Genomic DNA, 26,548 nt, shown 5'->3' with positions numbered 1-26,548 from the left:
CTTAAAATAAATTGATATTAACAATAGCTGTTAGGAGAGTTTTTTTTTTTTTTTTTTTTTTTTTATGTGAACCATGCTTATTATGCAGGATTAGCAATATTTTGAACTGTTCGTCCCTCTTAAAATAATTTTGTGTTACGGAGAAGTAAAAGAGATGCCTCTCCAATTCTCATAATGTTGGGAACAATCACTCAAATAATCCATTCCAGCCTTTGAACAAGTACAAAAAAAAAAAAAAAAAAAGGGAGAGAGAGAGAGAGAGAGAGAAAGCGGGTTAAACACAGTTTAGAGAGCTGTTAATATTTATTTCCCACTTCACTGTACTGTTACGTCACTTCTGTGCAAAAAGATAAATGCTTCGGATCAGCAACTGATGGGAGAAAGGGAAGTCAAAAAGGTGAAAGATGCTAAGGAAGGCTAAAGAAGTGAATTCTAACTCTTTCTTTGGAACATGGACTCTAGCATGTTATACCACTGTGTCCTGCATACCTTGACTCTTGCAGTGTTTGTGAGTAATTGCATGAAATTAGCTTTTACATCATTGTTTTTCAATAATTATTTGTTTTCTACTTGGAGCAGACGGTTGGATAGAGCTTTATTTCTTTGAATGAGTGCTTTTTCTCTTTATTTGCTTTGGATTCCAATTAAACAAGCCAAGATGCTATGAATAGTGTGAATAGTGGCAGAAGGGACACAATTTGTAGGATCTGTGTATCAATGCATTTCACTGCTTTCTTACCACACACTGGCTAAGGAGAAACAACATAATCGGCATAAGCCCTGTTTGTGTGTGTGTGTGTAGGCTTTAAAAGACAGTAACTAAGTAGAAGAAACTGGAGCTGTTACATACGAGCAGCTGACTCTTGACAGTTTTCTTAAATTTCACAATATGCAGTCTTATTAGTTATCATTTCATTTGCCTTTTTGGTGGAATATTATCTAATGTGAGCAGCTGAGATACTACAGGTAAGAAATAAGCTGAATCAGCAGGGTTGCTTATGGCAGAATTAGAAATGTCCAGTGCCATTAAATAGCCTAGAGGTCTTGCTGATATTTAGCTTCTGGCAATGATTAGAAAAACAGCATTGAGGATCACACAAATATCAGGAAAGGTATGTCAAAAGTGGGTGAAGGATATTTGCTTTTCTTCTGAGACTAATGATGTTTTCAGCATTTTCCTTTTGTTATACTTCTGCTGTATCCTTCCCTTTTTGCTGTGAATCATAACCCAGAGAATCTCTTCTCTGATGAAGCATTTTGCAAGGGATGGCACAGCAGCCTGTTCTTTATGGATCAAGAAAAACAAAGCACCTTGAAATGACTGAAAATACTTTTTGGTCATGCAAGGGTATGGTTTCATTTGCATCACCTGTGTGACAAACTCTGCTTCCCTGTAGTGTGAGGAGAGTGAATGCTCATAAAAGGAATATCAGGATCCAGAGCTAATAGGCAATAATATCACTGAAGGTCTCTGTAAGAACCTGTCCCATTTATGCAAGAGAAATAGCATTTTCTTCTACATAGTCATGCTGGTTATGATGGGATTATGCACCGATCAAACACCACACGTTTATGTATAAGTGTATAAATTAAATCTCCTATTGTGTATTTGCATATCTTACTGTAACAGAGGATAGGCAAACAATTGTTATTTCGCCTAGCAAATGGTGGAAAAGCAGACATCTCTTTTCATTGTTAGTGTAACTTAACAGCATTCTTTCCTTGGAAGAGATGAAGTCAACTTTTGGAGAGGTTTTAAATGTTTAAGAGGCTGACTCTCACCTTCTATAAACTGAGGGTTTTTTTACTGTCATCACTTGTGTGGTGCTTACTGTAATGTGAAAAGAATGCAAATATTGAGCCATTCTGATATATATGACAGAAAACAGAGGAGAAGTAACAACAAAGCAGTAAATTTTGCACAATGCTATGAAAAAAAACCTAGAATAACAGGGGGGAAAAAAAGTTTTCTTTCCTATCTGTGCATTTCATGCCCCTCTGAAGAGCATAATCTGGTACAGTTTGTGTTTTTGTTTTTATTGCACTAATAGGACTTTCAGCTGGGGCCTTCTGACAAAGGCAAAGATTTGCTTGATTTTCAGAGGTTATGCTAACCCATAGCTTCATTAATACAGTAACTAAGGGATGCAGCAACTACAAATTCATCTTCTATTTGGAACATATCAGTGTTTACTTCATTTTCAGTTTCAGTCTTCCCCATCAGTACGGAGAATTGTGGATACAGTTATTCAGGAGGGCAACCTGAAATATTAGCTATGATACTCTCAAAAAGGAGTTTGGCTCTTGTTACACAATTCCTTTAATTTTTGCCCTTCAAAAATGATTTGGGGAAATACCCATTTCCTTAGCATACGCACGTGAGCACAAGAAAAGCACTTATATTTTTTCTAAGCTGTATTTATACTCTAAGTGATAAGCTGGCACACAGAGGTGGATCTTGCCAGCCAAAACTCAGCCTACCACTTCCAACAAGGAAGCAGAGCACTCTGTGGGTGGTCAGGATCAGGATCCGTGAGGGAATCAGGGTCAAACATGGCCCAGGCTTACTGGACAGGGCAATGGGGACAGCACTGGGCCAAGGTCAGGCTGAGACATCAGTGAAGCCTATGGCTGGGCAGAGCAGGGCTGTGGTGGAGCTTGTGTCCATCATCCTGTAGCATCACTGGGGCAGGGGCTGAGCTGAAAAGGGATCTTGGGCACATGTGGGAGTCCCCAGGGCAGGCTGGGTAGAGTGACTAAGGGCACTGACATCAGCTTAGCTTTGGCATTAAGCCATTATTCCTTTATTCTTCATCGGGCCAGTGGAAACACGAAGATGCAGCTGACTTTTCAACACGTCCTTAAGAGGTGCCTTGCATCCAATGAGTTTGCTGGCCAATAGGCTGTGTCTTAATGGACAGTTACGGATATTCTGGGAATGTAAAGCTGTTGGAAAATCATGGCCCTCTAAGAGGTCCTAAGCTTGCCCATCAGTAATGCCAAACAGTAGTTACTGTGGGGAACAACAAAAAGTCTTTTAAAAGACCAGCTCCAAAGTTGATGTCTTTAGACTGCCATGAACTTGGGGTTGTACATCCCAAAACTGCCATCCATCTGTTCTCCTTCTGTTTTCTCCTCTTCCAAGTTTTGCTAATAGTTACCAAAATTCATCAGGCACATCCCATTTTTTTACTTGAAAGTTGCATGTGCAGATACAGAACGATTTCACACTGCATGACTATGAATCTTCTCCCTAACAAAGCCGTACTGGGATACTTATTCTCCTGAAAAATGGGAAATGAAAATTATTCAAGTTTCATAGAGATTTGAAGATGCTTTCTAGATTAACTTTTTAACCTTTCATAATCTTTAAAAAGTGAGCAATTCATTGGGTGGAAGCACAGTTTTAAAAGCATTTCAGCTTTGTTAAATGTTTGCAGCTAATCACTTTGCAGAGAAGAATCTGGGTTATAGATTCTAGATTACAAATGGATGGAAGAGGTGTTTGGAGGTCACTGACTCAGCAAAGACATCACGAGTGGATGTATTTGATTGAAAAATCTTCAGCCTTCTCTTCCCACATCAGACATTATTCTCTCCTGAGCATGTTCCTTAATTCAGCAATGTCTTCAAAACTGTCATGCTTCTATTAGGTCAGATGCCTATTAAAGTCTATTAGAGAAGTAGCGCTTGAAATCTGTCCATCTTCATGGATATAAATAACCATGAAGTTTACTAGAACCTCTATTTCATGTTTCCTCTACTAATTTAGAGAATTCAGAAAAAGAAACAAGCCAAGTTTGGATTCCTGTGTTGTCTCACCTATCCAAAACAAGAGGCTACCTGTTGTGGGAGAATCCATTCTCATATACCATAATGGTAAACATTTTGTTGAAGATCCTAAAATAAGATTGCAGTTATTCAGGGCTATGCCATCAGTTGATTGAGAGAGGCATCTCTCATGAGGACAACTCAGCTCCTAGGTAATCTGAATGGCCCTCTGGCAGTGCTATACAATTAAAGTACACAAAGAAGTCAGTACAAACTGAAATACCAAAACTTCCACTTAAATGCTAGCAACCTCTTTTTACTGTGAGGGTGTACAACACTGGAAGAAGCTGCCCAGAGAGGCTGTGGAGTCCTCATCCTAGGGGATACTTAAAACTCAACTGGATGCAACCCTGAGCAAACTGCTCTACATAGACTTTATGTTGTGCAGGGGGTTGCACTAGAAGATCTCCAGAGGTTCCTGCCAGATTTAACCAGTCTGTGATTCTTTGATTTTGTGATCTGCGACCTACAGAGGGAGCTTCTGTAGGGACAATCCTAAGGCAACTGAACCAGCAAAATGGCAAACTAAATAACTTTAGGGAGTTTCATTTCTTTGGGGATCCTACAAACCAGTAACATGGCTTATTATCATTTGAGCTACCAGGCAAAATAGCTCTGCAGTGATGATCCGTACATGAGTCTGCATAATGCCAGTAGCTGTAGTTAAGTGGGATTCATCTGACTCAGTGCTGAAGCCCAAAGTTAGTGAGTAACAGTGAATTTAATAGTCAGGGGAATCCTAGTGAACTGAGACTAAATCATAGCTCATTTCATCCAAAAGTAAATGTATAAGATAATTCAGTTGATCTATGCACAAAAATGCTATCATCTCTTGTATATTTTCATGAAAGGAACCAAAAATGGCTGGATGAGATGATGATGTCTCTGTAGGTATAGAAACCAACGGGAGATGAATCACATATATGCACAGTTATTCTTTTCTGAAAGAATGGCTCATACCTCTACCCCATGATTTAATGCTTCCAGAGATGGTCAGAAGGGTAGAAGATATACAATGGGATTAAGCAAGTAAGTCTATAAATGTTTTGGTTTGGAAACTAATTCTATCCCTTGTTTCAGATTAGTATTCAGAGCTGTTTAAAAGTATAGTGGTAGTCAAATGTTCCAAGGGTACGAATATACCTAGAACACAGCCCAGGAGTGGGATAAATATTTTCAGTTTATTTTGTTTCCGTCATAACAGATCTTGTACTCAGTGTTTGTTTAAGCAGTAGTTACCTTTGACTTGAGTATAAACTGTGAAAGCATTGCTTAAGATCAAGACTTCTTGGATGAAGAGGTAATAATTTAAATACCTGGCACTTGATCAGCCTCACCTTTTTATTTCAGAAGCATGTGGTAAAGTGTTCTCACAAGTCTGGAGACAGAAAGATAAAGATTTTCTGGAGTGGTGAATAAGCCAAACATTCGTTGTTCTCACCATGAACATTTCAGTGAGCAAAGACAGTTTTCACGGGCAAGATCTAGTCATTTTATTTGCCAGGAGAAATAATTTAGGACTGTACAAATGAGTACATTTATTGTGTGCTGAGATTTTTCTGGGCAGTTCACCAGTCCAAGAGAATGCTGTGAAACGGTTTTTCAGTAAAATGGGATGACTGTTTTTACTAATGACTAATCAAGCTACTTTTGTAATAGCTGCTGTACGTGACATGTAGTGAGCTTTTCAGCATAGATGAATTTCACTGTCCAGGGTGAGTATAAGGAAAAATAAAATACATGTTGACATAAGAAGAGCTATCAGATGAGCAGAGGTGTTCAAGACAGATCACAGTTTTCTTTCATGCTGCCTACTACTGCATTTCTTAATAGCGTGGAGAGGAGGGGTTCCCTGGAGTATCTGTTTTTACTGATGATGGCTGATATCAGTGAGCATCCCACACATCAGATCTCCGCCTCCTGGTGCTAAGCCAAGAGCTGGCCTCTGCCCCGTTCACTCATAGTTACCCTCCTCTCACATACACCAAGCTTCATTTAACCTTGAATATCGAGCTTGTGTTTTCACTGCTGCCTTGAACTGATCCATGGCACTGCTGTCTGCCAGTTTGGCAGGAAAACAACCACCTCCTAAAAGTGCAATAAATGGGAAGCAAACAGCTTCTTGAAGTGCAGAAATGTGGATACATGCCATTTCCAACTGCCTGGGTCCAAACCCCAGGAGACCAAAGGCTCTGCAATGAATCCAATATTGTCCATACAAGCAGGCTGAAAGCCTTGAGTTTTCAGCCAATAAGCAGTTCAAATGATCTGCAGATCCACTTGCGATAAGGATATTAGCATGAAGGGGAAACAATGCTTATTGGAACTGATAGGACCCGCCCTCTGAATGACCTGAAAGTGAGCTATTTATTTCCCAAATTCCCTGAATATTAATCTTCCCTGGATAGAACAAAGCTGAGCCATATGCCAACCACCTGCTTACCATGCAACTCTCATCCTGAGTTTATTTTCTGTTGTGTGTATCTGTGTGTTTATATCTATATCCACACATACTGAGCACACTGGCACCTATGGTCAGGACACCCGCAGTGACTGTTTTGTAACAACCTGCTGCAGACGGTGTCTTTTGGTGGCCAAGGTTACTCTGGATCCCTTCAAATTCTCTTATGGTGTCCATGTAGGCACACATCTAATAAAGACTAAAACAACCAAAGGGATGCAGCATTCCCAGATGTTAAAACTCTAGATGTCATTTTTTCCTCTACGCCATCACACCAAATCAACAAATGCTTTGGTGCAGAATTTTATTCCAAAGAAGTTTTTGTCTCCCACCCAGTGTAAAGAAAGGCAGATGGCAGAAAGGCGAGATCAGATTCTTTCCTTTTAGAGCGAAGAACTCATTCAGAAGACAATTTTGCAAAAATCATGTGGTTTCAAAATGTTTATTTGGAGATTGGCAGGGACATATCTATGCCCAGAAGCAGGTGGGCTCTGCAGTATGCCCTCCACCGTCAAGAAAAGGAGTCTGTTCAAGACCACTCTAGTTTCTTGGATCCAGATTTGGTGGGGCTAAAGTCAGGGTGCAAATTAAGTCCTGCACTCATACCTGGGCCCTAGCAGAGATGCTCTTCAGTATGAATGTAACCAGAGAAATGTTATAAACTAAATGTTATAAACAGAGCTGTAGCTATCATCCTCTGACAGCTATGCTGCCTAAGGATTTGCTCTGATGGACAGTAGCACAGCTCAGCTGCCTTTGACAGAGCTCTGCTGCGTTCACCTGCTGTGAACATCATGGTTTGTGCAGAGACACTGTCTGTCAGCAGGCAGAGCTTTGTCTCTTTGGATACTAAGCACTAAGCCAATGCTCTGTGTCCTTAACACAGCTTGTTAGCTGCATGTGTAGGGCTAGATTTCATGGCTGCTCGTGAGATCCTTCCCGAAACCTTCTTCCTAATCACCTGAAACTCCTCTCCCTGTAGGTTGCTGGGAACGTCCATCCAGAATGTGATTTTATAACAGAGCTGAAGAAAAAGGAGGCTGAATGTCTGGAGGAGTCAGAAAGGCATGGCAATGCAACAACAGGTATCCATGAGTGGTAGATTAAATAAGTGACAGAGAAGCAACACCCTACCAAAATCAGGATACAGTCATGCTGCCAATGCATGTTTGAATGCTTTACTCATTGTCCAACATCCCTGGGCTCTACTCAGCTCTTTTCCACCTACTCCCATACCTTCAATTCTCTTTTCTTTTTCAAATTTTTTTCACGTTCAAATGTGGACAGTCTATATAACTTATGTCTTTGTCCGATTCCCTCCCCCTGCTGAAGATCTTTGTCAGTGACATGGTCAGTTGGACTGTGTGCACCTTCAGCATGTTTGCTGACAACACCTAGCTGTGTGGTGTAGAAGGGATGGAATGCCATCCAGAGGGACCTGGGCAGGCCTGAGAGGTGGGCCTCTGCAAACCTCATGAGGTTCAACAAGGTCAAGTGCAGGGTCCTACATCAGGGCCGGGTCAATCCCAAGCACAAACACAGGCTGGGTGGGGAATGGGTTGGGAGCAGCCCTAAGGAGAAGGACCTGGGGGTGCTGGTGGATGAGAAGGTTGATATGAGCCGGCAACATGTGCTTGCAGCCCAGAAAGTCAACCGTGTCCTGGGCTGCACCAAAAGCAGCGTGGGCAGCAGGGGAGGGAGGGGATTGTCCCTCTCTGCTCTGCTCTTGTGAAACCCCACCTGGAGCCTGCACTCAGCTCTGGGCCCCAGCACCAGAAGGACAGGAGCCTGTTGGGGTGAGTCCAGAGGAGGCCACGAGGATGCTCAGAGGCTGGAGCACCTCTGCTGTGGAACCAGGCTGAGGGAGTTGGGGTTGTTCAGCCTGGAGAGGAGAAGGCTCTGGGGCAACCTCACAGCGGCCTGCCAGGGCCTAAAGGAGGCTGCAGGAGAGCTGGGGAGGGACTCTTGGTCAGGGGGTGTAGGGATAGGACAAAGGGGTAATGGCTTTAAACTAAAACAGGGTAGATTTAGATTAAATGTTAGGAGGAAATCCTTTACTCAGAGGGAGGTGAGGCCCTGGCCCAGGCTGCCCAGAGGAGCTGTGGGTGCCCCAACCCTGGCAGTGCCCAAGGCCAGGCTGGATGGGGCCGGGGGCAGCTTGGGCTGGTGGGAGGGGTCCCTGCCAATGGCAGGGCAGTTGAATTAGGTGGGCTTTGATGTCCCTTCCAACGCAAACCGTTCTGTGATTCTATGATTTTGACTAGGTGCTATCATGGCATCATACTTTTTAGTGGAGATGTGTTGACCTTTAACAACATGGTAACCACTTAACAGGAACCATAACCTGGTCTGTCTTCCAGCAACACTCTTCCTCCCACTTCCATGGCACATTGTCATTTGTTGCATTGTGTCTGAAAAAGGTGTCTAACTAGAGTAAGTAGACATCTGGAGGTGTTTATCTTTCACTATAAAACAAAATTTGAGAATTAACTATTTTTATAAGAAATGTAAGGGGCAGAGGATCAAAGTTAGAAAAAAAATCTTTCATTTTGCTCAGACATAATTAAGTTTAAAAATATATTTCACTTTTATCTGAGGTTGCAAGAGAACCTGGGACAAATTATTGTGCTGGCCAGAGGCAGATGCTGGAGAGACTCTTGCCTTACCATGCCCAAATATCCTCTTTCACTTCATGAAGGAGACAGGTGATGTACTCTTTTGATTGTACTCCTACTATTATGCTGCATGCCTGGCACAAGGTTTTCCAATAACGAATAGTAAAGACAGACTACTCCAAGTTCCTGCTCAAAGACTTACTACACAGCATGCAATAAGATCTGAGGGTGCTTTGCAGTCCATCTCATATCTCATGCACTATGTATAACTGGATATAATCCCATAGACTATGATGAGAACCTGAGCCAAAGAAGACTGAAATCAATGGAGTGATTTCCATTGGTTTCCATGAGCTTCAAGATCAGCTTGCTTGGTAAGTTTTCTACAGAGCTTGCAGAGGGGTCAGAACTTAAGCATGGGTCTTTATGAGTTTTATGCTTTGATTAGTGTGGGATGAAATCAAAGACTGAGGAATGAATAATGTGATTGTTCTTTAAGACCAAGGTTGGAGATACAAAGCAGGATTTTGTCATTAAAGTAGCATATGTGTTTGGTCAAATGCAAGACCGTGCAAACTAATGCCTTTGTGACTGTTTACTCTCTGGGCAAATGTGGCCAGGAACAAACCGCAAGCCCACAAGGAGGAAATTATCTTCCAAGAGAGATCTACATTTGGCAGTTTCACAAGAAAAAGAAACTGCAAACTCCAACCTCTGCCTCACCCAGAACACGCTAGCTATAAATGAAGGATAAGGAAAATCCCTTTCATCTGTGTACCTTCATTTCCTGCTCTGGGATTCTCTTACTTATCCTTCATCTGACTCATAAATCTTTCTATGGAAATCTACTGTCCTTAGAGAACAAACTACTTATTCCAGTGTCTGATCTCCAAGGAAAGAGTAAGCCCCAACAAAGATGACAGTGAGAAGGGGTACATTAGAGAGGTGAGCTCTGAATTAGTCTTATGGGGCAGTGCTTCCCATTCTTCTTAAATAGGGTTCCTTGTCTCTAATATAATTTCATCCTTGCTCCTTCACCTCTACCTCTGTCTCCTTGGTTCTCTCACTTCTTCCTGCTGTTTATCGGCAGAAATATGCTAAAAGTTTTGTACCTGACTAACTGGATGTACACATGTAAAGTTTCCTGTCAGTTCTGTGGGATAAGGGAGATGGTCCTCTTCTCCTAGTATAACCTTCATACTAGCAAGAGACCTTATCCTGGCTTTTATTTTCTGCATTATGTAGCTCTTCGTTCGTAAAACTAAGCGTTTCTGTTTCAGCTGGGATAGTAAGAAGAAACTGCACAAAGAAAGGCTGGTCAGACCCATTCCCTTCCTATCATATTGCTTGTCCGGTTGAAGATGAGATTCCCCTTGAAGAAGTAAGTTTAATTAAATAAACATATGTGAGTGATGTGCTGACGTTACAGGATTCCTTTCTATTCCTGAAGACCACTAGGGAAGAAAACTCAGCTGAAGCTAAAATTTCTTACCAAGTATGGAACGTGATTCAAATTTTACTCCGATCAAATATTTTGGAGAACTACTGATGACATTTTTTTTTTCAGGTATAAGATTGCAATGAAAATAAAGTCATCTGCCAATTCCATGAAATCATGCAGTTCTGTTGCACTTGCTTACAGATACTACAGTTAAGGCTATCTCCCAAAATATTCATAAAATACGGATTAAGACATTTCAATAAGACCAATCAGCAAGACCATTTTGTGGTATCACAGCACCAATACGGAAAATGTGCTGTTATAACATCACTATTCCAAACTCAGCAATACTTAAGGACAAGAGGGGTGTATGATTTCTCATCCTGACTAACATAAAATATCTACTTCAACAAGGAAATAAATACAAAGAATATTTTAAAATCTATATTTGACATATTGCTTCAGCTAGATTTGCACACTCAGAGACATTTAGAATTTATCTATATAAAAAAAAAAAACAAAAATAAAATAGTTTTTGATCTAATAAGGATGCAAAAATATTGTATATATATTTTTTTTTCAGAGAAAAGAAGCCAGCTAAAATACTGAAAGATACATCATTTAGTGAAAAATAACACAATACTAAAAATTATTAGAGTTATATAAAGTCTCCGTTGGTTTTAGCTGCTGTGGAGAAAATGAAGAATAGCTAAGTGGAAAGAATCAGATTATATGTCCACCAGGTTAAAACTGATAGGAAGGAGGTAGGAATATTACATCCTTAAAAATCAGTTGTCCTGTCTAACTCTAGACCTCTGCCTCCCCCTTTGTACAGGCTAAATTGCACTTTTGTTTTTATCTTTATAAGTAATGTGAATACTATGTATGTATGTATTTATTTATTTATTTATTTTGCCCACTAACATTTATACTGTAGTTGTCTAAGTACATTCAACTTGCAGGAGGGAGCTTACTTTGTGCGCTTATGGAGAGATTTCTCTTGTCTTCCCATTACTTTCTGTACTGATTGCTGTCGTGCTGTTTAACTCAGACTTCCTTTCCAGCCTCTGAAGGATGGTACCTGCTGCTTACCATGAATAACAATTCCACTGAAACGCGTTCTGCTCTTCTCTTTCTTTCTTTTATTACTTCCCTGTATTTCTTCTGTAGAAGCAATCCTAAATTAGTCTACAGATTTTTTTTTTCGATTTTTTTTTAAGCAGTAACTCACATTTTACCTTTCGGTGAACTCCCCATTTGTATGTTTATCTACTTAAGGATTTGATTATTGCTTGCTATGTTTTTCATCTTTGATTTCTAAGTGGAAGTTGCCAACTAAGACAGGCCCAGCACAGCTTTGACACACTTATGGAGCAGTGCCTAGCAGACTTAATGGATAGCTTTGTAGCTCTCAGGACCTTCTCTGATCTCTGGCTTGAAATGTGTGTAGTCAGATACATGGCTAATCATATACAATTCATAGTTCATCCACAAGACAGAAAAGGCCACTGTGTAGTTTCCATATCATTTAACTTTACCAACCTCAAATAAATAAAATAAAATAAATAAGTCTGTGCAAGTCTAACCTAATGATTACATGGTGGACCTACATTAATGCTGTGGTCATGATCAGGCGTGAGCTTTTCAAGGAAATCTCTGGCACTTTTTGCAATTTCATTTATACTGAGACATGTTCTGAGAAAGGCTGATCTGGTTTTGTATGGATGACACTAAACTAGAAGACAAATGCATGTTGCACATAGTGTGCTCTGAGCAATAAGAAAAGTCCAGCCTACAGGACTTGGCTGACTAATGGCTAGTCAGAAATGCACACAATGTGCATGTTGGGTCCTCAGCACCAAAGGTTTCACCCTACTAAACCAAAGCTATTGCCTTGCACCACTTACTAAGGTAGGCATAGTGATAGATTACTTTTCTTGCTGATGGAAAGTGATCCGGCCTCATGTTATGAGATGAATTGCCTTCTGGATGTGCTTGTTTCCCTAAATAGAAAAGGAGCCTTCAAGAAATGGAACTGTGTTAACAACCAAGCAGCACAATCCTGGGACCATGGTCTCACGCTGCTCATTTTACTATAGACTCAGCTGCTTATACTTAGAAAGTTAACTTTTAAGTACCTAAAACAAATGAAATAAATCCTACCCAGTTGCAGCCTTATAATGACCTTGGTGATACTTAAGGCTCAAAACAAATGTGTTCTTCCTCACAGTGAAGCTGATTGCATGGAATAGCCGCATGGATGTTAGGACATCAAAATATTGAGCTGGGGCTCAAGAGACACATCACATGAGTTCAAAGGGAAAGATCTGCAGCCTAGAGCTTATTCATTTTGTTTTCTGCTTCCATCCATAATAGTTGAAGTCAGATAACCCTTACTCAGAGATCATGTCTGATAGAGGTTCCATTTAAATGGAAATGGATTGTGATTGACACTCAAGTAAAAGTTGAATATGGAAGCAAGCAGAAAGAGGAAATAATACAACCCCAGGAAAAAATATAAAGCTAACAATAAGAATTTAAAAAAAATGGAAAAGACAATAGATGGCAAAATTCTAAGTAAGAAAACAGAAAAAGAAAGTGGAGAGGCATAAGGAAAGGCTTACAGCATTCTGTATTCATCATGTAGCCAGCTGCCAGAAGGATTATGCTTCCACTACTGCTGTGCAGAAACAGAATGTGAAATAAAATGCTTAAAAAAATGCATGAGTTTTTACAATGTTTTCTTGAAAAACTCACTTAGTCTTTCAGGGTTTTATGAATGAGCTTGAAACCATCTTAAACAATAAATGGTTCTTTATCAAACTGGGCAATATCCACGTACCCATAGAATGGGTCTTCATAAAAGAAGCATTAATGATTAATTTCAGCTGAAATTTGCTGCGGAATTAAAAGGAACAAAAGAGGCACTCAGGGGTGTGAACAGATTGGAAGCATCAAATAAAGCAAAACTGCCAAAGTCATTTAAATAGCTGTCATTTGGCTGCAATTTATGATGGATCATTCTCTTCTTTTATAGCAATCCTACTTTTCTACCATAAAGATCATCTATACTGTAGGATACAGTGTATCTATCACCTCACTTATTATTGCTGTGGCAGTTCTTATTACATTCAGGTATGTGAAGTTATCTTCTAACTTGATTCATTTAAAAGTTCTTCATATCTTAGTTTGTATGAGACATTAGACATAAAGTAATAAGAGACAGAAATTCAGAAGAATAAAAATAAAACTTTCAGGCAGTATTGGTTTAATCATATTAAACTGAGGGCTACAAATGAAAGATTATCAGAGAAACACAGAAATAAGAAGAATCAGAACTGTGAAATAAACCTTGGCTGTTTGCTGGCAGAAGTCATCAACTCAGATCCTAACAACCAATACATATATTTGCTTGCTTTAGCTGGAATCAAGTTAATTTTTGAAAAAAACATGTATTCTTGCCATATGTGGACTCAGTAAATTTTATATTAATAAGAAGAATATAAGAGACCTCAATTCTGAGTCAGTGCTCCTATGGCACTGTATATATGACTATTGAAACATTTACAACAAAAAACATACTTTGAAAGTTAGGGTCTGAATTTGGCAAGTTTGGTAAGATCTCTTGCCCATTGAATTGCCCATCTACTAGATGCTCTCATGTATAATGTACAGAATTTTGAGTAAAAATTGTTTTCTTATTTAATGTAGATTTGATGTTTGCTGATGTAAGATTTATTTTATGAATCTATATTTCTTGCATTTGTGCAAAACTGAAAAAAAAGTACAAAATATATATATTATTATTATGCTGTAAGAATCAGCTTTCTGTGGGGAAAGTTTCTTGACCTCTGCAGCTTCCTAACTCACGTCTGGAAGTCAACAGATTATGTGTATTGACATCTACTCTGACCTTGAGAAAACAAACCAACTCAAATAAGGGGAAAGAAAGAAACAATTGACAGAAAACAACTTAGCAATAGGGAGGAGAGTTACAGTTCAACAATGGGGTTGGCATTTCAGTTCAGTAGTAAAACTCTGCACACTAACTGAGCTTTTAGATTAGGTGACCCTGAGATTACTGGATCTGGAGGGAATTCAGCTTTTAACGGGGCTCTTTGCTAATTATCTAAAGTCTTCAGCTCCAAATGAAAACTTGAAATTGCATAACTCCCTCCAAAAGTCTGTATATAATAACAATAAGAAAAAAAATCTGAATCTAAAAATTTAAAGATGTGCCAAACTGTTTTAAAGCAATTATTCATTTAATTCATAAGAATAACTTTGGTAATCTAGGGAAGTATTCTTTAATTCTGGATAAGGCAGCCTACACAGACATTTAATGCAATTTAACTCAACCACAGTATTTTGATGTGTAGAAATCTTGCTAATCATTACCCTGTGCATTGAGAAAACTTTCTAGTTAGTCCAGAATATCTCTGCATTCTTTTCTTGGGAGTGATTTAGCTACAGTCATAATTATATTGATGGAAATGATTCTTCAAATGGAAGTTTCTTTTTGCCCCAAAATAATGCCAACTAAAAGACATCTCAGCTCAGGCACACTGAACACATAACAAAGCTGAGATTCTTGGAATCTGGCAGACCAGAAGCGACATCAGGCCAATAAGGAAACCCCACCTAACAAGAGAAGAGATTAAAATGCAGACTGTGGGTGAATTGCTTTACATGAGGAAGGTTTCTGTCTCTGCCTGTTTAGCAGAAAGAGCTCAGTGAATTAAAGTTTACTTTCTATACGTACCTGGGAGTACCTGAGATGAAATAAGGCTTTATTGCATATCTGAATTATTGCCAGCACAAGTCAATGAATTACCTCAGAAGAACCTTTCTTCTTTTCTTCCAGGAGGCTTCGCTGTCCCAGAAATTATATCCACATACAGCTCTTTTTCACTTTTATCTTAAAAGCTATTGCCATTTTCATTAAGGATTCTGTCCTTTTTCAAGAAGACATTGACCATTGCAGCTTCTCTACAGTAAGCACATGAAAAGGCATGATACTCTGGTACTAGATGTTTTTACATGTCATCTATATACGGATTCACTTTTCATTGTTCCTTCTACTTTTTACTACCTTTTTTTTTTTTTTTCTGATGTGGTAGTGAACACTAATTAATGCAGTAGTCTGAATCATATTTAGACCATGCTATATTTAAAAAAAAAAAAAAAAAAAAGTAGTATCATTATGCTGTTACCCTTCTATGACCTAAAGCCTAAAACCAAAGATCTCTGAATATCTTGTAACATCTTTTTTTAAAGATGTTTCTTTTGGAAATTCTGGATTTCACCAGAAGCTCTGAATTGTAGAGCACTGGATATGCAAGATACTAGGCAATCAACTTAGCTTTGGTTCACCCACATATATTGGCAATAAAGAGGTTTTCAGACAGTTTATCAGCTGATTCTTCTGCATTGCTCGTGGCCACACAAAAACTTAAAACTGAGCATAAGGAGGCAAAGTGAAATATGATGGGTCCTAGAACACACTTTTGTCCAAAGGCTATTGAGCATTTGAGTCTACTTGTATATACTACACTGAAAGTGGTGCATTTATGGGAGAAATTGTATGCTTGTATTTCTAGCAGAGATATAAAGCAAAATACAGAGATTCCAAGCTACTATGATGGTTGAAGTCTTATTATTCAGAAAGCCACATTACATTTGATGATCTCCCTTTAAACATGCCTGTAATTGTGAGATCTTATTCTTTTTAGATCTCAGCCAGAATTACAGATGCTTACTACATCTGCAAATCAAAAATATGTATGCACATGTAATGCCAAAACTATGACTTTCTTGATCTATAGACTGAATGCAAGATCTCAGTTGTTTTCTGTCACTACTTCATGATGACCAATTTCATGTGGCTGCTGGTAGAGGCTCTTTACCTAAACTGTCTACTACTCTCATCCCTTTCTCATGGAAAAAGATATTTTTGGTGGCTGGTTCTCTTTGGCTGGGGTAAGTAAGGATTTTACATGAAATGAATAAAGGCAAGATGTTACTAAAGGCTTTATCCACCCAGTAAAATATCCTAGATGTGGAACTGAGTTTGCCTAACTGAAGTAGCTAGCAAAAAATAAAAAATAAAAATGAAAATAAAAATAAAAAAGCAAAGCATTGATTTTGCTTTTATTTTTACACATGGAGTATTGAAGAGCAATCAAGATTTTAAAAGTATAGCATTAAAGTCCCTGTGAAATATGTAGAAAACTAAGTACACTTGATGATCCAAACCAAGTGACTGCCAATATAAACCTGCTGTGTAAAGGAAAAATCAGAGTACTCCTCCCTGAGGATATATGGCAGGTGAATGTACTTGCCCAGGGGGAATTTTTGTTCAGTTCAGGAAGGCAATCCATGCATGTTGACACTAAGGTTAAGGTAGGCATTACAACTAAGAAGACTGAATTGCTCTTTGTGTTTTAGGAGATTTTAGGTGCCATCTTATGAAAGTTAAGGTATCACAGTCTGCATTCATAAGCTGCTCATATTGCTATTACTTGAGGATTTGATAAACAATACTCACTAATATTTTGTCATGCAAAAAGCACACAACAAAAATCTGGGTTTTAACGTACTATCTGCATTCAAGTGCTAACTTCAGGTAAAATCACTCATGTGAATTGCACTCACGAAGGTAGGAAGATGCAAGCTCAGGCCTTCCTGGCAGCACTGCATCATGTGCGAAGTAGCTTCTGTATCCCTTTACATCTTCACACTGATGCATAATCACCAAATAGTCAATGCTACAACGTGCTTCATTTCATCATGGGTATTAGTAGACCACAAAGGATAATCCCAGTTCTGAAAAAAGGTGACCTGCAACATCATAGTTGAATTTCAGTGGAAAAGATTTGGATTATCTGATGAAACTAGACAACAAAAGTTTTTTTGTTTAATTGTCTGACAGGTTTTCCAACACTTTTCACCCTTATATGGATATTAGCAAAATTCTACTTTGAAGACACGGAGTAAGTCATTGTTTCTTACATTATTCTACATACATAAATTATATATTTAAAATAATGATAGTGATGAAGGCTCATGCCATTTCAATGACATGGGAAAATAATATCAGTATATTACACACCTTTCCTATTCCTACATTACCATTTAGATAAGTGCCCGAGGTGGAGTTCTGAATTTCCATTTCAGTATAGACATAGTGAATAGGGATTTACAGTGTCCACTAGAGAATAATATGGCAGTGGTATTGTAATTGTGCAGGGCATGCTTCTCAGGAAGCTGAAATATTTATTTCAGCTGCAAAAGAAAAAGGGACTCCAATCAGATAAACAGAGTGAGAAAGCAAAACTTTTGGAGCTTCTGATACAAAATACCTTCTGATATTTTTGAAGGCTGGAGTGCTCATTACTTTACACAGACAAAACGTTTTTCATGTCTTAAATAAGTGTCTATGAAGAACAAAGCTATATCTTTCTATCAGTCATGGCATCACCTGTTCAAAACTTTTGTTGGAATTGTTTCATCCATGTCTCACTTAACACTTCGAGAAAGCTCTATATCCTTTTGAAAAGGGCAGAATAATCTATAAAAAGCAGGTCCTGTACAAAGCAGAACTTAAATATCTATATACTTGCACTATACTGACACTTCCATGAAAATGTATCTTTTAAGAATTTTACTGGCACTGCTGTGTGGTGTCTTGATTGTAGTGATTACACATACCTCTCTTCTAAATTTGCTGTTATTTTCTCAGATGCTGGGATATTAATCAGGGCTCTCCTTACTGGTGGCTAATCAAAGGACCTATTATAATTTCTGTTGGGGTAGGTACTTCTAACTCTGCCAACAACAGTTATAAGAAAAAATGACTTTCAAATGCAAAAAAAAAGTTACTGTTTGCTAAACTTTTTTTTTTTTTTTAATAAGGAAGAGGAATGGTAGAATTTGTTCTGTAAAAATATTTTATCACTTACCTACAAACAATGTAGGCCAAAAGGAGGCAGAGAACAGCCCTCTCCCTATCACCCATAGCAAACACTGTTCAAAGAAATGGAAGTTTTCATAGAATTTTCAGTCTGATTGAAATTAATGGCAGATGTGGGGTTAAACGATTCTTATAGTATATGATAACAGAATTTTTGCCTACGAGTCCAGAATCAGACAAATTTCAATATAAAATTTCAAAAGCAATAGTTCTTTTCACAGGTGATAATAATAGTTCTTGAGCTTGACGGATATTGAATAAATTGATGGGCCTTAAATGATTATGGCATGATTACTCCCACATATCATTAAGCCCAAGAAATGTGTGAGATAGCAGCTAGTGGACAGCCTTAAGACCATCTATCACAAGATTAATTTAATTGGAGGACAGATGCATACAAATAAGGCATATATAGGTAAACAACAAGCATGGAGAATCTCACGGTGAATTCTGGTCATAATTTACTGTGTTTCAATAAAATATTGCATTTCTTTCTACCTCCATTAGTTTTCTGCTTACTAATGCCCACCTCACATTCACTTTTGGAGTTAAGAGGATTCAGGGGATCATACTGATGATATTTCTGCTGGAATGTACTTAACATATCACTCATGGATAAAATGAGACCTTCTGGTGAAATATGTACATTCTTAGGCAAAATTAAGCATTTAGCCTCACCTAAACAAAATCTGGTGTCTATGGACACAAAACGCATGTGGAGAAACTCTTTGACTGTGGAGCACTAAGCAGCTCCGTAGACATTAGTACAGCTGTGTCAAAATGCAACTGGAGAAAATTATCTTTGCAGGTTAGGATTGACCCTAGCTAGCTTTGGAGCTGAGCTAATGCTCCTCAGCTTTTTTTGGAGTCAACAAAGACAAACAGGCACTTTTGGTATGTGACTCACCTAACAATAGATGTTGATGTTCAGAGGAGATGACATCCCCAAATCCACCTGAGGCTCTATTGATTGGCTCACACTCCATGGACTACAAAGGGAGAACAGGGTGATCGGACCAGATGCAGCCATGTCATTGGAGATATCTATATTTAACCAGATGATTCTACTAATAATGTCTAAAGATATTAGCCAAAATTTAATGCAATAGCCATCTCAAATGAGAAGAATGAAAAAGATATGAGCTACAAAAAAAAAAAAAATCACACAAGATATTGACAAAAATAGTTTGCTTAACAGAGTTAAATTCTCAAGCTCTCAGCCTGATCTATTTCTTTAAGAAGGAATGCAACCTATTGAGAGGCTTGAATGCTGCCAGCAGGGATTATATTAATCATCTTACACACAGGTCTCATTGAAATGGTACAAATTACATAATAAAGTCAAATAATGATTGTAATTGAAAAGTTTCATATGAGAAAGTAACCTTTTTTTTTCCCCAAAAATATTTTAAACAGGTCAATTTTGTCCTATTTATCAACATCATCAGAATTTTGCTGAAAAAACTAGACCCTAGACAAATCAACTTCAATAACTCATCTCAGTACAGGTAGCGTATGGAACAACAACAACAAAAAAGAATTTATCATTGATTTAAGTCACAAAAGTTTATATCATCTTTTCTAAACAGAAGCACAGATCCAGTGCCAAAACCAGGCTGTTTGACTGGCATTTAATTTTAGAAATTCCCAATGTTACCCCATTCCTAAGGAAACTAGTCAAAGGAGTAAATTGTTTTCTAGAGGTGTCTTTCTCTGGACATGGACTATACAAGGAGCCTGCATATTACTTCCTCTGTATCTGTCTACAAACAAATGTCAAATTTTCAACGGCTCAGATAGTTCAAAATATATTCTACTGCTTCTGTCTTTCTGAACTACAATCACATTCAGAAAGAGTGAATTATAATAATTCATAATACTTATAATTCTTAATACTTAATACAGTAAAAAAAAGTCATGAACATAGTATTGCCAATAAGGTAATAAGCATGAGAAAACTTTTTCCAGATATTTTCTCATCATGCTTTCCAGCACTGTCATACCAAGAGATAAGAACTTCACACCTAGACATTTAGATCCCATTATTAACTTCTGTTCATCACTATTATGTATTGCATGCATTGGTCTTTAGTCTGGAAAAATAATATTACCTTACTTCTTCTCATGCCCCGTGCTAGACGTCTCTCAAGGTCAACTCTGCTTCTAATTCCTTTATTTGGAACCCATTATATCGTCTTCAATTTTCTTCCGGAATATACCAGCCTGGGGGTTCGGCTTTATTTAGAGCTCTGCATTGGATCTTTTCAGGTAAAATCACAGAGGAATCTTCAGTTCCTTCGTAGCAGATTTTCTCATTTAATCTAGTTTCTGTATGACAAATAGCAGCAAACAAAAAAATAATTATATACCGATAATAATGTCTCCTCAACGTTCTTTTCTGTGTTACAAATTTGAAGATGTGACCCACATCCTACCTGGCTGTAGGTTAGACTGTATGTTTGCAGGTTTTGTCAATACAAGGCCAAGCCTTTCATATTCATGTGTAAGCTTGACATTGGGTTAACTTCAGACATTTCAGTTCAGTTTTTAACATCAGTTAATTCACTGTGTCAATCCCATACAATCCATCCCACACAACTTATTCTTGAGCCTCCATACTTGGATCTGTTCTTCATTGTTAACCAATAATGTAAGAAGGTGGTAAACTGAATAAAATGATTGGGTGTTTAGTGAGTATCTGACCACATAGGTCCATTGACCTCCTAGGATTTTCTTGGCTTTATCTCAGTTCAGAAACTTAAAAAATATATTCAGCAGGCCAGAATTTTATCTCACCTGATATAACGGCACAAAACTTGACTTAAAAGCTGTAGGAGCTTCTTAGCTGTAGAATGGACATGCTTTTGTAAACATAACCTGGGAGTTTGTCATATCACCTGTTCTTGTGAATTCCTATGGCCTTTCTGACTTGGGTGAAATGCCATTAGCTAGCTGATTATCTGACTAGCTTTATTGCTGATACATAAGAAATTTGTAAAAATACTCTGACTAAATTGATTCACATACACACTACTATCATGGATTCAGATAGTGCAAGTGGCTTTTTCAAGCTGTGCTAACACTTAACTGTTGTTTTTTGTTTGTTTGTGTGTTTCCTCAGGGGTTTATTGTAGCAGTTCTTTACTGTTTCCTGAACCAAGAGGTAAGGGAACTATATTCTTTACAATATTGATTTCACTGATAGGTTTATAGACTTAATAATTAGTGTCATGCAAGCTAGCATAATCAAATCTTTCAGTTTTGCAGGATTGTCTGTTAACATGGGAATCAGTGAAGATGAATTTCATTTACATTATCTTCATGTGAATGAAGCCATCTAGTGGAGAAATGAGCTATTCCATCAAGCTTTTTTTTTTTTTTTAAATCATTTCTGCATGCTTTTGTACTATAGTGGAGCTTGGGAAACCCATTCTAGGTCCAGACCTGACAGTACAAGCTGCTGCAGTGAAGCAATGTGACCTCCAGTTTCTAAGTGACTAAACTGTAAATAATGTTAAATTTATACAGATTGCCAAGTACCAAAATATTATTTTCTAGTATTTTAATATGCTCATGAAACTCCCCAGTATTTCCTCGCATTGATAAATATGTTTTTCCATGTAGAATATTTAATCCAGAACTTTATTGTTAATGGGACAAGTATTGTTCCACTTAGTTTAGTATCCAATTCCATTTCTATAGTCTAGACATTGTAATAAGGATGCATCTTGAACTCTTCTGTTGCCTACAAAATTCATTTATCTTCCCTATTTTAGAAGAAATTGAAAACCTGGAATTTTCCCCTCTTTTCATAATACACGATAGCTGAGATGGCTATTTTAAACCGCGAATGAGATTCAGTTTCAGACTCCACTAAAAGTCTGCTGGTTTCTGTTAAGTGAGGTAAAGAGCAAGGCCTTCTCCTCCAGCTGCTGGGCCCAGTACTACTCCTGCATGGCTGCTGGACCCAGCCTGGTGCCTGGGGACCTGGGATCTCTGCCCAGGCTGGAGGACACGGCTGCTGCTTTCCCCTTTGCAGGCCCAACCCATAGCAAAGCTGGGCACACATCCTGGAGACAAACGGACACACACAGAGACCAGACACTGACACAACCGGTCACACAGGCTGCCCCAGCCAAGGGCTGCCTTCAGTAGCAGTGACGCACAACACTCACACAATCCATAGACATAGACAGATGAGTCCCCCTCCTCCTCTTGGGCTGGTAAAGACAAAAGTTCTCTAGTTCAGGCACACACTCAGCACTCTCTAGGTTCACAAGCACACACCTATTTGCAGATACTGCGCTTCTGTCTGTCCAGTACCCCTGCACCGATCCCAAGCCTCCTTTCCCACTATACAGGTCACCTATCCCCAGGTAGTCCAGCTTGAAGTTCATGGGTTCCTCGAGTACTATTGCGGCCCCTCTGTCCACACAGCACCCCTGCATGGATCCTAGGCCCCTTACTTGCTTCACAGGCTGCCTAATCACTGGCTAGTCCAGCTTGAAGTTCACTGCAAACATGCAGTACTCACACACTTATCCCTCATACACCCCATGCTCACAAGTTCCCTTCCTTGTTCCAGCACTGACCTTACACACGCCTGATACTCTGGGCTGGACCTGAGTCCTCAGCTACTCACAGGCTAGTCCAGGTTTGTGAAAGACAGACACTTGGCCATACCCCGATGCCCAGCAGCCAGCACTAGGTGCACGGGCTGTGACCAAACCAGTAGCTGGTTTGGGAACACACACTGCTCCTGCCCCAGTGGCATGGAGCAGAAGACCCCCAGTTACTCCAGTAGGTGAGGCTGGGTCCTTATTTGCTTCAGTAGCTGGCACCACAGTCTGCAGGGCCTACACCCCTGGCGTGACTCCAGTAGTTGGCACAAACTTTCACTGACACACACACACAGGTCTTACCTGTAGCTGGCATAGAGTACTTGCAGTACACATACACTCAGGAGAGAGTGCAAATGAACAAAGTGAAAGTTAAGAAAACATTTAATGAGGAAATTTAAGAAGCACTGGGCTTGGCCAGACATGTACACTGGCCCTCCCTGTTCTACATGCAGCCAGCGCTTATCCTACCCTTTTCTATCTATCCCCACTCTTCACTCCTCCTGCTCCCCTTTTCCCATGCACAACCATCATGAATTTGCAGTGCTCCACACTTTCTGCCCCCCTCCCAGTCTGGGCACTCTTGGTTCACATCTTATCAGCTGCAAGGTTCATCCTTCCCAGAAGTGGCACCTGCAGCTTGTTAGCTCACCGACCAGCATGACAGGGAGGCTTGTTTCTTGTGTTTGTTTCCCAGCTTAGAAGTCTTCAATCAGATAACTCTGCTGGAGTAAACTTTCCTACATTCTCACATGCTCTCATAAATTAATGTGACTGACCATCATGTCCCATCACTTCCTCCCTTTCTTATTATCCCTTGTTGCCTTGGAAAAGGTCCTTGATGAGTTACCCTTAAAGGAGCACTCTTCTACATACACTTTCTACCTGTTGCTCCTAAGAAAGGAGAGTTTGATTCATGTATGCCACCCCACAGGGGTGAGACTGTTTTTGCTCCCACAGACATACCCCCTAGGATGTCAAGGTGTGTTTAGGAGGTGAATCCTATTCCTAATCATCACAGTCAGTGCAACTTAGAGAAAGATTCAAATTACAAAGTGCAATCAATCATCTGTGTTAGAGAGAGCTGACCAGCTTTTAGATCCCCCTGGTTTTATTGACTAGATCTCCATTTTCCAATTTAAAGTTTACTTTTTAAGTTTACTTTACCGGTGTATTAATAATCTCTAGTCTCTTCTGATGATAGTCTCCACAGTTTTACATCCAGATTGTTGTCCCAGACATACAGCACTCCAATGTAGGTATTTCCTTCCTATCAAGCATCTGGGAAGGCACATTTCTAATAAGAATCAGATGCTAAAGCAGGCCTTAGTTGCCAGTCTGGACCCAGTGTGTGTTTCTGTGAACATGACAAGGCATGGCATGCATGCTTCTCAACAACAGAAAGAAAATGATTGCTGGTGTCTTTTTCCTCTTGCTATCTTAAATATCAAAGTAGCATTATTTCTTAGCCACAAATTGGTGAGTGTAGATTAAGGAACTTGCTGGAAATGTTACTGTTCTAGAAACAGATGGGAACAAGAAGACATCTCTTAGCAATTGGGAAGAGCAAGCAATGTGGAGACAATGTGTTTAATTGTGTAGGAAGTGTTGGTAACGCTGGAATAAATTTCCAACGGGATATTAAAAAAAAAAAAAAGCAGAAAGAAGATACTGAAAAAAGCTGAGAAAATATTCTGTTGGTGGAGAAAATCTTTTTCAGTGCTAGAGAGTACACCAAAGTATAATTACTTTGATGGGAGAAAGAAGTTCCTTCCTTCCTTCCTTCCTTCCTTCCTTCCTTCCCTCCTTCCGTGTGACAGCTCTAATAACAGCCTTTAATTGTTGGGCCCATAATTGTTATGGAGAAACACAGGAGAGAGTGTGTCCTTAATTCTTGAATGCTAGAGTTGGAGTTGTTTACTGTTTTCAACATAGGAGACCAACTCTGAGCTAGCCACGTTAGAATTTTTGTCAGAAGTCTGGGACAGGCCAGCTGAACCACTCTTTGTACTATCCTAATTTTCTGCATCACATAGAAAGGAAGCCCAGAGGAGCTAGCTTGTTCTGAAATGGGAAGAATAATACTTTACCCTTCTCTAACCACCATTTGTGTCATTCCTGTTTCTCACCAATGTCCTCCTTGAACAGTGTTTGTTAATAACATTCTCCTTTCTTTTTGAGGTGCAAACGGAAATCGGTCGGAGGTGGCATGGTAAGAGATACGGACTTATTCCAGTTTGGAGAAGGACAAGATGGACTGTGCCAACCAGTTCTGGAGTAAAAATGACTACATCTGTGTGCTAAGGCAGCCTCAGAAGCTGGAGTAATCATGTATAGAAGCCTGATTACGAAAATCAAACCAATAAACAACAATAAAAAACTCTGAGGATTACAGCTTACTCTGAGCAAACTGGAGGAGAATCCACTTCTGCAGAAATTCTGCCCACCAGCTATCTCTTGCAGAACAAGCACTGCAGTGATGTATTAAAGACTGACTGGCTGATCAAAATAGCCTTCTCATGGATAAACAGCAAACACAAATATCACCTCTTTTTGGTTCCCTATCTACACTCTTTTACTAATGAACATATGAGCATAATGTGTCTGGGGAGTGGACACCAGTAGTACCCTTCAGTGACACTATAGATGACCTCTGGAAACTGTTATTCAATCTTTACACAATGGGAACTGGAATCTATCCAGCTCGTTCAAGCTTTGTTCCTTGTTTTGATTCAGTAGAGATGCAAATAGGAAACCAAATGCATTGTCAAACTGTAACACATGACTAAAAAGTCATCTTATATTCTTTGCTTATATTTTCATCTTCTTATATTCGCTCTTTAGAAGCAAAAAGACTCAAAGTTGCAAGCAAGTTAAAAAGAAAAGCAGTAAATTTGTTCTGCACAGAAAAAGAATGAGACCTACAGGAGAAGGGCTAGGGGAGCATTAGGAACACTGCTAAGTATTTTCTCATGTCTGACTGTTTTTGCTCTCCAGCATTGTAAAATATTCAGAAGCTTGGGAATAAACTTGTATTTCCAGTGTTTGTGCTTGAGATTAATTTTTTTTAATTATTTTTTATTTTTCCAAATGGCTGTTGTAATCTGTAGATGGACAGATTGATTAATTTCTTTGCTGGGAATATCAGAGTTTGGAAAGGAGTGAGAAAACCTAAACTGTACTGAACAGTGAGGACCTTCAGGCCAATACATTTTCACTCTGCTCTTCAGGACATTCCAGTGAGCTGCTAAGTCCTATTAAACAACAGAAATGGTAATATAGAAACATGGAATTGCCTTCCTTTCTGCTTTGCTGTATCCAGGTAATTACAGCTAGTGTAATTATAGCTAACTGAAAGAAGTGAGATGTTATGCTAGCTAGTTTTCATATAAAAATTAGATGCCAAAGCATGTCTTCCTTCCTTTCCATTTACATTTTTTTTCTCCTTGTTTTTTCTTCAGTCTGTGAAAAAACACAGCAATGTCTGAATTCATACCTGAGGGTGGGAGAAGAGTCTGAAAGAGCAGGGGGAGGAAGGTTTTCATTTCCACTTCTTCAGTGACTCCTTAGAACACAGATTGCAATGTGTGGCCTAAGATGTTTATGTTG

General features: G+C 39.1%; 1 protein-coding gene across 2 annotated transcripts; it reads left to right on the top strand.

Moving 5' to 3' along the window:
• The first annotated feature begins 463 nt into the window (after nt 1–463).
• On the top strand, nt 464–25,243 carry GHRHR (growth hormone releasing hormone receptor). Of its 2 annotated transcripts, XM_035554424.1 has the most exons (13): nt 464–508; nt 7,275–7,377; nt 8,890–8,997; nt 10,188–10,288; nt 13,386–13,483; nt 15,213–15,342; nt 16,174–16,327; nt 17,280–17,340; nt 18,090–18,159; nt 19,737–19,828; nt 20,459–20,588; nt 21,442–21,483; nt 25,121–25,243. In XM_035554424.1, exons 1-13 carry the CDS (start codon nt 464–466, stop codon nt 25,241–25,243), a joined length of 1,257 nt encoding a protein of 418 aa, XP_035410317.1. The 2 variants fall into 2 exon arrangements, with proteins under 2 accessions (XP_035410317.1, XP_035410318.1); XM_035554425.1 differs by lacking the exon at nt 8,890–8,997.
• Nucleotides 25,244–26,548: the final 1,305 nt, after the last annotated feature.

The sequence above is a fragment of the Cygnus atratus genome, chromosome 2 (genome assembly GCF_013377495.2).
Source record: "Cygnus atratus isolate AKBS03 ecotype Queensland, Australia chromosome 2, CAtr_DNAZoo_HiC_assembly, whole genome shotgun sequence".
Taxonomy (NCBI): Eukaryota; Metazoa; Chordata; class Aves; order Anseriformes; family Anatidae; genus Cygnus; species Cygnus atratus.
The sequence above is the reverse complement of the archived record's forward strand: the minus strand, read 5'-3'. Positions and strand labels throughout refer to the sequence as shown.

Excerpts from the sequence above, each read along its gene's own strand:
- GHRHR (XM_035554424.1), top strand. The coding sequence starts at position 464 with ATGTTATACCACTGTGTCCTGCATACCTTGACTCTTGCAGTGTTT. Across the intron at positions 509-7,274 it reads CCTTGACTCTTGCAGTGTTT|GTTGCTGGGAACGTCCATCC; the intron begins GTGAGTAATTGC and ends CTCTCCCTGTAG. Across the intron at positions 8,998-10,187 it reads TCACTTCATGAAGGAGACAG|CTGGGATAGTAAGAAGAAAC; the intron begins GTGATGTACTCT and ends TTTCTGTTTCAG.